General features: G+C 39.7%; 1 protein-coding gene across 1 annotated transcript in view; it reads right to left on the bottom strand.

The window, feature by feature from the left end:
- The window catches only part of ell (elongation factor RNA polymerase II), a 140763-nt gene that overhangs the window by 80675 nt on the left and 47210 nt on the right, over positions 1-12878 (bottom strand). The window contains exon 2 of the mRNA XM_073068494.1: positions 7045-7092. Coding sequence (XP_072924595.1) covers positions 7045-7092 — 48 coding nt within the window. The remainder of the gene's footprint in view (positions 1-7044; positions 7093-12878) is intronic.

Here is a 12878-nt window from a genome sequence, read left to right as displayed (position 1 = left end):
TAAAGCCTAATGGCATTGGGGAGTATTGACCTCTTCATCCTGTCTGAGGAGCATTGCATCGATAGTAACCTGTCGCTGAAACTGCTTCTCTGTCTCTGGATGGTGCTATGTAGAGGATGTTCAGAGTTATCCATAATTGACCGTAGCCTACTCAGCGCCCTTCGCTCAGCTACCGATGTTAAACTCTCCAGTACTTTGCCCACGACAGAGCCCGCCTTCCTTACCAGCTTATTAAGACGTGAGGCGTCCCTCTTCTTAATGCTTCCTCCCCAACACGCCACCACAAAGAAGAGGGCGCTCTCCACAACTGACCTATAGAACATCTTCAGCATCTCACCACAGACATTGAATGACGCCAACCTTCTTAGGAAGTACAGTCGCCTCTGTGCCTTCCTGCACAAGGCATCTGTGTTGGCAGTCCAGTCTAGCTTCTCGTCTAACTGTACTCCCAGATACTTGTAGGTCTTAACCTGCTCCACACATTCTCCATTAATGATCACTGGCTCCATATGAGGCCTAGATCTCCTAAAGTCCACCACCATCTCCTTGGTCTTGGTGATATTGAGACGCAGGTAGTTTGAGTTGCACCATATCACAAAGTCCTGTATCAGTTTCCTATACTCCTCCTCCTGTCCATTCCTGACACACCCCACTATGGCCGTGTCATCAGCGAACTTCTGCACATGGCAGGATTCCGAGTTATATTGGAAGTCTGATGTGTACAGGGTGAACAGGACCGGAGAGAGTACGGTTCCCTGCGGCGCCCCTGTGCTGCTGACCACCGTGTCAGACCTACAGTCTCCCAACCGCACATACTGAGGTCTATCTGTCAAGTAGTCCACTATCCAATCCACCATGTGAGAGTCTACTCCCATCTCCGTTAGTTTGTGCCTTAAGATCTTGGGCTGGATGGTGTTAAAGGCACTAGAGAAGTCAAAGAATGTAATCCTCACAGCACAACTGACCCCCTCTAGGTGAGAGAGTGATTTGTGCAGCAAATACGTGATAGCATCCTCCACTCCCACCTTCTCCTTATACGCAAACTGAAGAGGATCCTGGGCGTGCCTGGTTTGTGGCCTCAGATTCTGTATTATCAGCCGCTCCATGGTCTTCATCACGTGCGACGTCAAGGCAACAGGTCTGAAGTCATTCAACTCCTTTGGTTGTGGTTTCTTCGGTACCAGGACAATACAGGATGTTTTCCACTGTCTGGGTACTCTTCTCTGCTCCAGGCTCATGTTGAAGATGCGCTGTAGTGGTTCTCCCAGCTCAGCCGCACAGGCCCTCAGTAATCGTGGGGAAACTCCATCCGGTCCAGCCGCCTTGCTGGTACAGATCTTCCTCAGTTGACCTTCCACCTGTGCAGCCGTAATCCTGGGCGTGGGCAAGGTCTCCTGTGAGTGGCTATTTTCCTGTGAGGGAAGTAAGCCTGGTGTGGATTCCTGCGGTGAGGATGAGATTGAGCTGTCGAACCTGTTGAAGAAGTTGTTCAGCTGGTTCGCTTTCTCCACATCTCCACTTATGTTCGCACCCCGCTTTGCACCGCATCCGGTGATGATCTTCATCCCATCCCACACCTCCTTCATGCTTTTTTTCTGCAGCTTTTGTTCTAGCTTCCTCCTATACTGCTCCTTTGCCCCCCTTATCTGTACTCTGAGTTCCTTCTGAACTCTTTTAAGCTCCAACCGATCACCATCTTTAAAGGCCCTCTTCTTCTGGTTTAGGAGGCCTTTGATGTGACTAGTGATCCAGGGCTTATTATTGGGATAGCAGCGAACAGTTCTAACTGGGACAACTGCATCCACACAAAAGTTAATATAGTCCGTTGTGCATTCAGTGACCTCCTCAACGCCCCCACAGAGCCCCCCTTGCAGTACATCCCAGTTAGTAGTACCGAAGCATGAACTGCTTATTCAGTGCATTGCTGCTTGAAAAATTGCATAGCACTTACTAACACCAATACTCTATTCGCTGCATAGTCCTTAGTTGTATGAAATACTTAAGCCATTTCTAAAAGATGTCATAGTGTTATGCATAAATGTCCCTCTTTAGTCAGTTTGTTTCTATTGCTCACTTCTGAAGTAACTGGCTGCAGAATGTAGAAGCTACAGGTAACAGATTGCCTTTAAAGTTTTGCTCTGCTGGACAAGTTCTGTACATGGCGTGTACCTCTCCTGAAAGTACTGATTTCCATAGTCACTCTCCGGTACCTCATCTTAATGAACGTGTACAAAGATGCAGTATTGAGCATCAATAGAATAATCAACTGCAAATAGAAGTGCAGGTGCTAAATCTGCATTCACACAGTAGGCAAGCTTGTGTGCTGCTCATCTGGATCACTGAGTGGAATCTGAAGGACGATTTCAGGAAAATTTCAACCAATCAAACCCTATATTACTTTCATATTTGCAACTTAATAATGCAACAAATGCTGAATTCCACACAGTTATGAAACAATTTTCTATTACTAAAAATCATCCTGAAGAAACGTGGCAAGCTGTGACTACATTACACTAAATTGTATCTGAATCGTGTCATTTGCAATGGCAGAAATATAAATTTACGGTAATCTGCTCACTCATAGATCAAACGTGGGAGCTGCAGACATAGTGCCAGAAGATGCAGTGGCAGTTTCAGTCTATGAATAGCTTTGTGTCAGGTTTCAGATTTCTATAAAAGTGTATGAGATTTTTTTTTTAAAATAAGAACAGAAACCTAGAACAGGCCTACTAACTTGTACATATAATGCAAGTATCTCCATGGTACTGATAGCACTGTGGCAATCAATCTGATGTAATTCCATGCCATCGCTGTGCAACTGAACTTGATCCAAATTTACTTTTTTCTTGAAATTTTAAATGGTTACCTTGAAAACACTCATTTAAAAATCACAAGACTGTGATTGCAAATATTGATCAACATAGTGTTAAATCTGATACTGCTGGGGCACGGAAGTGTAAAATAGTCAGGAGAGATCCATATCATTATTTACTTCTGAATAATGTTTGGGAGAGAGCACATACTGGTGAAGTAGGTACAAGGCAGCTCGTAACAACTTGGACAAGGAAGGCTTTTATATTGTTTTGATCTGATAAGTTTCTGGAACTGCATTCAGATGTATCCCAACATTGCAAATAATGTGATGCTATTGTCAGGGAACGTTTGCACTGATGAGAGTTGTAGCTTTGGTTTGAAGTCACGATGAATACAAGCTCCAGCTCCAAAGTGGGCAGAATTACTGTCTCAGCAATAGGGACGTGCTATATTCCAGGGTCATCTAGTGGATGGAAAGACGAAAACAGCCTATTTGTTTTATCCATGGCAACACCCTGTGGGCCGTTGATGAGTGTGTTAGCATATATCACGATGAGGACTGGATTAGGTCCTACATAGCTGGATGTTCAGATTCACACATCAGTAATGGACTTGGAGGCAAGATCCCAGAGGATGGAAGCTCTGGGACCTTGCCTCTTACTCTACTATTGGAGTGTAAATTTGAGTATAATAATGAGAAATCTCTCAAGATCTCCAATTAGATACTCTGATTTTACAATTGTTGCAAATTATAATCGCAGCAAGTTATAAATTCAAATTTATTAAGTTCAGGTCCTGTTAACAAGATTTTTAAAAATCCGTTTATTGAGATACAGCATGGAATAGGCTTTTCTGGCCTTTGAGCTGCCTGCCCAGCAACCCCCGAAATAACCCTAGCTTAATCACGGGATAATTTACAATGACCAATTAACCTACCAGCCAGTACATTTTGGGACTGTGGGAGGAAACTGGAATACCCAGAGGAAACCCACACAGCTATGAGGTAAATGTACAAACTCTTTACATACAGCGGCAGGAATTGAACTTAGGTTGCTGGTTGTAAAGCACTGCGCTAACCACTATGCTACCATGCTGCCCCATTATATTAGAATAGTTGCAATCACAAACTTATGGAGAACTTACAACATTCTGTAGCTTTGCATTTATTAGAAACAACAGTGCAAATATCAAGAGCCCAAAGATGCTGGTGGAGCCTATTTGTCATTGGGAATTGCTTCCAGACGCACCGCAATCATCACCACCTACCCAACAATAATTATACTCAAAAAAACATTAATCATGACATTTGCAATGTTGGGATGGAGATGGGGTGGCCAGATGTCTCACAATCTCAAGACCCATCAAAACAATTTTTAAATCAGTGATGGAATTTTGAGGGGAAATCAAGCCTGTAACATAGGAAACAGTGCAACCAATTTGCATAGAGCCAATTGTCAAAAGTAACTTTGAAATAACAATGAGATAATATTGACATAAATACTGGCCCTGGATCATGAGAACTGGATAAGTAAAGCAGAAAAATACTGTAGCGGGAGTAGGAATAACTGAACTGTTGGAGGGTATGGGATCACAAAACTAGAGGACATAGGTTTAAGTGAGAAGGGAAAGATTAAGGGGAACTTTTTCCACAGAGGACAGTGAGTGAAACCCCCTTTTAGCAGACATCTCTAGAGATGCGATTCGTTAGCCTCCTACTAACAGCCACTGGACAGCGGTGAGAAAGCCACCTTTCTCAAACTCTGTATATCTAGTGTCAGTATGACTTGGGTCCCACCAAAACGGGAAGTTGGGATGTCTTGACCATCCAAACCCCAATCTGTGCGAATACTGCCCCTGTGCAATTAGCCGTCAGCAAGAAATAATATATTGTACACTGCATACAATTATAAAGAAAGCGTATTTACTAATTTCAGCTTTAGGTCAAACAGTTAGTAGGAAAAAAAAGAAAAAGAGCCCATTACAGTAACCCAGTCCCAAGTGTGCACGTAATTGGAGCTCATCTTGAAGTTGTCTTTAACTCACACGCTGGATCCACAGTCTGCATGAAAGAACACACCATCTTCCGAATGACGCTCAAAGTCCATCTCGAACAAACAGGCTCCCCCATGGGAGTACTGGTCCTTCCTCCTTGAAGCCATTCATCTGCACAAAGCACCTTGTGCAATAGGGACAGCATCCTCGGGCATCTTCCCTCCTGTCTTCCTCCAGCTCCCACCAAAAAGATCTCGACCCACACCAGAGTCCGTCACAAAAGCCTCTCCACCCAGCATTCTCTAAAACCTTCTCCCAGTTCCACCATCCTGATTGGCTGACACAACAGTCCTAAGTTGAACAACATAGCTCGTTATCTTTAGCTCAAACCCAAACATGCTCAAAGCAGAACAGATTGCTCTTACAGAACTGCCAAATTTAAACACCTACCGCATAGCAGTAAAAAAAATCTTAACCAGGGTGTTACATGAGTATATGGAGTAAACTGCCAGAGGATACTGTACATGCAGGTATGATTACAACACTTTAAAAAAGGACATTTGCTTAGGTAGATGGTTAGGAAAAGTTTAGAGGGATATAGGCCAAATGACACTTGCTCATATAGCTTATTTTTATTAGCATGGGCAAGTTGGGTCAAAGGGTCATTTCCTTGCTGATAGCAATGACTTTTCTCCTTGATACTCAGTACATACCCTGATGGGATGAATGGTCTCCTTTGCTACTGGATGAAATAGGTTAACCTTCTTGCATTTCTCATTGAGTCATGGTAATTTTCAGTCCAGAAGGAAGTTGACGTACATCTTATAATTAGTGTAGCAAAATCAGATGCATTATGTCCTGTAGTTTTTTTTTCTCTTTAATGGACTACATTTTTAAGCTACAGCACTGAGAACCTCGGAATTAATATGGGTTCAAGCTGCTAAAAAAATGATTAACTCAATAGAAACAGGTAACAACTTTGAGTCACAGATAATAACTTTCTCACGGCTTAGAGAGGTTGCCTTTGCTCAAGCATCTCACCGACAATGAAGGGCGTTAACTGTGAACTCAAGCATCAGCAGTCATTCAACACAGAAAAATTCCACAAGTGACGACCAAACCTACTTACTCCTCCCCTAACCAAATAAAGTACAGCATTTGCAACAATCAGTACAGACTCTTTTCAACAGTACAGATTGAACCAAAAGCAAGAATGGCCCTTGAAAGGATATAGTTGATAGTTAACATCTTATAAATATTAAGTTCCCTTGTTTGTTCATGGTTCAAGTGGAGTTAGCTAATACAGTTTTGGGGTGCTGACACAGAAATGGAAACATCCCAAAAACATCTGCTGCTAACTGGTGATAAGCAATTTTATATAAGATACAAGGATTAGAAAATTACATTAAATTACCTTTATCTCAAGGAGACTAAAATGGTAACAGAGTCTGGTTGGATTCCAAATTGCATTGTTTCAGGTTTGGACCCAACATTGGAGTACCTGGTTGAGTCATAAGTACAGCACTGGGATTGCTGGGCCTGATTTTGGTCACAACTCTAAGAAAGAGGGGTTCACAAATATGGGCAACAGTACCTTAGAAAGACCTTGAGAGAGCAAAATTCACCAAAAAGATGAAAGGACCAAAAGTCTTGCAACAATCTCTGTAGATCAGATGTGCAATCCATTCAATATAGATCTAATTTAGTTATTTAGGATTATTAAAGAAGCTGACAAGAAACAGAGAAAATACGTTATCAAGTCTTCAGAAGGAGATTTTTGATTTAAGCCGGGCCATTTAGAGTAAAACCTGAAGTTGTGTTTTCACATGTAAACAAACGACAAGGGATAGAGTACAATAGATAAACTTTTACGAGGCAAATGAGTTAAGGGTTATGAATCAAGTAAGGTGAATAGAACTAAAGTACAAATCAGCACTGAGTGGCACAACAGAATCTACAACTCCAAGGTCTGTTACTATTTCTAAGAGTTGTTATTGCAGCAAAACAGATGCTTTCCCTCACCATTGCACAAGATTAAATAACAATCATCTACTCAATCTGAAGGCTGAAATATGAATCATGGCTACTTGGAGACAGTTCAATCACCACATGCCCAAGGAAGATTACCCAAAAATACGTCAATGGCTCCATAAAGAGGGAAGGGAAAAAAATCTGACAAATTTGAAACATACTATTCCTCAAGTTTTGGAAAAACAGAGCAAGATTCCAAAGACTTACCCCTTGATTTCCTTCAAAGCGTATAGCTGGCTGGCAGGAAAGTTTACCCTAAAGAGACAACAGAAACAAAGTTAAGCATACTCAATAACTTGCAATAAAATATGAATGCTCATTTTCCATAAAGAGCACTAGAGAGTGTGGCAAACTTGAAGACTCCCAATTCAAAGTACTGCAAAGTACTGCCTACACCTAGGGAGCAACATTGTCAGTTAAACCATATTAGGCAGGAAGATCAGAATCAGAATGAGATCTTATCACTAATCTTTACCTCATAACCTTCTGAAGCATAAAATGGAGAAAAGACCAAGGAATCCCTTGAACCTGCTTCACTATTCAATAAGATCATGACGGACAACGTATTGCAGCTTGATCCCCACATATTCTGATGTAAAGACACTTTTTTAAAAATTTGTAATGATTAATAGTTTATTTTTGAAATTAGGAGTAATTACCTATTGATCCAACCTCTAAAAACTATTTACCACCCCTTTCCTTTGTAGGAAATTTCAAAGATTTCAGACAACACCTGAAGGATCATTTGTCTTTCTACATCGAGCTTTAGTTGGGGTCGAATTTACATAAAGAAATGTCTCTCCAGCATCCTAAGCAGCTGTTCCCTTATCTGGGGCCTTATCCTGACCCACAAGTTCTAATCTTTTCAGTCAGATAAAACAACTTTTCAGCATTCACCTTAAAGGCAATCCTTTATCTCAGAAATCAATCAAGCTATTCCAAGCAAAATGTAACTGCACAGAATGGGCACGTGCACACACACAAACAAGAATCAGTATCAAAATACCTCTGTCCCAATGTAGCAAGTCCCATTAATGTAAAAGCACAAGGAATTATGCTATTTGTCAGTAAAGATTCACAGCAGTTCATTCAATACATTTTCCAATTAGTCTCACTCCTCTACTTTTTTCATAGTCCTCCAATCATTTTTTCAAGTAATCATCCAATACATTTTAAATTTACTTTTTTGTACTTCTAGATCATAATTTTTTGCATTAAAAATGTCCTCCTCCCTTTTTTGGCCATCTATTTCAAATGTCTTTTCTAGTTACTGATTTATTCAGTCAAAACAGTTTACTGGTATCTACATAGGACACCTGGTTGCATGATGCCACAACAACCTAAATGAACTGATTGTTGACTTCAGGAAGGAGAAGAGCATGAAACTGTACCAATCTACTGGTAGGCTGGCAGTAGCTTTAAAATTCTTGGCATTAACATATTGGATGGTGTGTCCAGGGCCAGGCATGACGATACAATCAAAAGGAAGGCATGCCAATGTCTTTACAGGTATGTTACCAAAAGGTATGAACAAACTTCTACAGATCTACCTTTGAAAGTATTCTGACTGGTTGCATCATGGTCAGGCACAAGAATGCAAGAAACTGCAGAGAGTCATGGATTCAGCCAAATAAAACACAGGAACATCCCTCCCCACTATCAAAACATCAACATTAGACACTGACTCAAGAAGGCAGCATCCATCATCAAAGATCACCACTATCGAGGCTATGCTATTGACCACAGCATCTGCAGTGTACTGTGTGTTTACTATGCTATTGTTTTGCAGCTATCATCATGCGGGAGGTACAGAAGCCTGAGCCCTACACCACCAGGTTCAATGACAGCTATTTCCCTTCATTTGGTTCTTGAAGAAATCTGCATAATTCTAATCTCAGTATAGCAACACAATGACCACTTTGCCCCAAAAAGAATTTTGTTTTCTTTTGTTTTAATTGTGTTCTCTTTTTTAACTTATGAATGTTTTGCATCTAATGCTATGTGCCCATGTTGTTGCTGCATGTTTTTAAAAGCACACTTGTGTAATATACTTTATGAACATATGACAATGAGCTTGACTTTAACCACTTTGATTTTTACTCTCTTGTAACATTTCATTAAAAAATCATAGAAACTACTGAAAGATGACCCAATCAGTTTCCTATCCCACCACCTCATCCACATTCCCATCAAATACTTACACACTAACAGCAGTTTACAGTGACCAATTAAACTACCAAACTACAAGTTTTTGGGTTGTGGAAAGAAAGCAAAACACTCAGGAAACCCACAAAGATAGCACAAGAGTTCAAAATTGAACATAGGTCAATGAAGCTGTAAGGCAGCTAGTCTATGAACTATGCTACTGTTAGTATGAGAGGGTTGATTAGATAGGACAGAGGCAGCAAATTAGGAAGACAACGGTTTTTAAATAATACAGCAAGGCTTTTCACTCCAACAGGCCTATATTTCACCTGAACCATATATTTTTACATGACCTTGTTCCCATATTTCATCCTAATAAATCTCTATTCCTTTCTCTGTGATGTATGCTTAATGGTTTAAATACATTGCTACTGAACCACTCCCCAATAGAAAGCACCACACATCACTACAAAAAAAGAAAGTCATCCTCCGAAATTCCATATTAGATTCATTATTAAGAATTATGAAGGTTATATCATTAACCTTTGACATCCAACAATAGGAACAGTGACTGCATGTGCAACTCTGGAAAGAGTCAGTAGTTATATGCTGAAAATAAAGACAGATTAGAGAATCAGCACCCAGATTTCAGACTGCTTCCCTGAAGTACTGATGGTGTGATGTGAGCAGGTGTCAGACAGGGTTCCGCGAGCAATGGAAAGCCACCTTTACTGCTACACAGATTTAGAAGGCCTTTTTGGTAGACGCTGGCAAATTGCCCCTATCTACAAATGCAAAACTCAGTTATATCTGAAAGTCAGTTTATTGCAGCTACGTTAAAACCTGCTTTATTTTTGCAAATATTAAAGTACATTCTTAATTTAATCTACGTACATAGGCCTTTTAAAATCTACCCACATCTCTTTATCTGCTCTGTCATATCCCATCATAAAGCACGGAACAAATTCAATGTTCTCTAAAGGGTCATTCCATAACCTCAAAGTTGTTACGTCCTGAGTACCTACCAATCATAATTCTGAAATATAAAATTGGCCCTCAGCTGCAACCGCATTTTAATTGTTTCAGACCTCCACCATGTTCTGTTGAAGTGTTTTGACCACACCTAAATAGCTTCGATCAAATGTTAATGCCTCCTTTATTCAAAACCTGCTACGACTAGCTGCTTTTCAGTAACCCCTTCTCTCCATTCCTCACAATAAACCTAGAAGAAATAGTTTTCATCTACCTACAATGTCAAATGTTTCAATCCCGTTGAACATCTCCAAAATATCACCCACTTATCACATATTCTTGAAAGAGTACAAACATTCATTCATTCCTGAGGCAAGATACCTTTTCTATGATTATGCCCTAGAACAAAATATTACAAATGTGGCCTGGAAAATTATAGTATAATTCTCAGCTCTTGGAATAAAGCCCATAATTCCATTAAACTTTTGAATGACTTTGTACCTATTCATGAACATCTCTACAAGAATTTCTAAATTTATTTTAATTTGGCGATACAGCGAGGTCTGCCACACAGCCCCAGCAAACCCATAATCCCAATGAACTGGACCTAATCACTGGACAACTCATAATGACCATTTAATCTACCAGGTACGTCTTTGGACTGGGAGAGGAAACTGGAGCACCTGGGAAAATCCCATGCATTCCACAGGGTCACCGGATAGAGGTTCTTTACAAAACAATGCCAGAATTGAACTCTGAACTCCAGAACACCCCGAGCTGTAACAGCGCTGCACTAACAGCTGCACCCTGTATCATTATCTTAAATATGCTGGCCATCTTCCTTCCTATCAAAGCAAATATTTTGGCTTTATAAATAGACATATAGTGAACAAAAGGATGTCATGCCAAACCTTTACCAAATGCTGGTTGGTTTCAAGCAAGTGTATTGTATCCAATTCTAAAGATCACTATTTAGGAAGTATTTTGAGCCTTAAAAACAAGGGTTTGCTTTTTTAAAAAAGGTAATTCTCTAAAATATTCTACTACTTTTGAAGTAAAAATCTGAATTAAAAAACGGTTTTTAAACAGGAATTCAGGGATGATTTATTGGACAGAAAGCAGCAACAATTGAGCAAAAAAAAAGAACAGATTTGTGACAGGTCTTCAAAATCATGAAAGGTTTTGATTGCATAAATAACAAAAACTATAGTAGACTTAAAATATTTGGCCAAAGAAATATAGGATTTATTCATGGTGCTATGGCGGAAATAATTTTCAAAAGCGAAATGAACAAATACTCAAAAATGTATATGGTTATGGGGAAAGGACAGGAAATAGAATGAAGAACCAGCAATAGAATTATTTCTAAAAGGGTTCTTTATCCTGATTCTAAAATTAGCCACCTGTTCAGCATCTCAACATACTTGCTTGGAAGTCTATATCAAGATGCATCAAGAAGTGTGCAAACACTGAGGAAGGATAATTCCTTTACACTTTCCATCTAATACAAGAGCCACAAGGAATTTTGTTTTCAGCAATTCAGTGTCCCCCAATATCCCCAGTGACTCATGATTTTATACAGTATACCTTACCTGTTTTTGCAAAGATTGAACCCTCAACAGAAATGTCAGTTACAAACAAGCCCCACTGAAAATAGACTAAAAGACTATAAATGAAACTGAAATGCTCAGAGGAAAACAGTTAAACAGTTTTTAACCATCTGCCCTCCTGAGGTCTGAATGAAGGTGCATAAAACACTCCCTAGTTCTTTCTAATGTTTCCAGCGTCCTAATATTGCAGAGTTTATTCTTTAATTAAAAGCATTTAAATCTCCTGTCTGATTTGGTGAAATCTGAACTGTCTTTATGTCATTAGTACAGTCTTCCAAGTTACAAGTGTAATAGCTTAATCACCATGTTCTCTGAACACCTAGCGTGGCAAACACTGAAACACTTGAGTGTTTCTCTGTTGTGCTTCTTCAATAGAACTGTTAAAATCTCAACCACCTGAAAAAAAAATCTAAGGTTGGGCTTACAATATTCTCCTGCAATTGTAATCTTGCGTTGTAGATGGAAATTGCATTCCTGGAGCTAACTCAGGAACGTAACAAGACAAGAGATATTGAGCAGACATCTGAATCAGAAATAATAATATAGGCAAGCCTTGACTTGTGAGGACTACTTGTTCAAGCAGGTGGTTAAAGGCTTAATTCACAAGCTAAAACACATTATGAAACATTTGGTGTAACTTGAACAAAAGTCAAAAAATGTACTTTCAGTGGAAGGTACATAAATAAATTGGTATGTAACAAAAAGTTTTGTTGAAAAATCATTTTGTTGCGAACTTTATTAATCCCATCCTATAAAACTACTACTAATTCCACAAACACTACCTGGACATTCTATATTCTGACCAGGTGATTTTGACCAATACTCAAGCATATACCTGCCAGCAGGAGCCTTTGGATTGCCACAAGGGAAACCAGGAGTGGGAAACATAAATTGTAGGGTTCTTCCTGTGTTGAAATCACTATCTCTATATAATCTGCAACAAGTAATGTCTTTTAATAGAGAATGAAGTCTCAAAGTACTTGATTCACACCCAGGGAAATGTAGACAGTAACTGACAAAGCCAGAGTGGACAGGAACAGAGTCAATGAAAAGTCTGATCCAAGAGATCAGTTTTAAAATAGGAAGATGGAAGTTGGGAGGAGGGAGGGTATCCTAGAGGTACATAGAATAGTGAGCTTGGGTAAGAAATTCCAGAACTTAGTCTAGATAGTTGTAGAGCTGAAGGAAGTTATAAGGATAAGGCTTCTAACATGCAAATATGGAAGTCTTAAGTATACAAATGATAGATAAACAGGAAATGGTGCATGATCCAGTATACAGTTAGAAGTTCTTTGGATAAGCCAAATTTAAATT

This window comes from Hemitrygon akajei, chromosome 16 (assembly GCF_048418815.1).
Source record: "Hemitrygon akajei chromosome 16, sHemAka1.3, whole genome shotgun sequence".
Taxonomy (NCBI): domain Eukaryota; kingdom Metazoa; phylum Chordata; class Chondrichthyes; order Myliobatiformes; family Dasyatidae; genus Hemitrygon; species Hemitrygon akajei.
The sequence above is the reverse complement of the archived record's forward strand: the minus strand, read 5'-3'. Positions and strand labels throughout refer to the sequence as shown.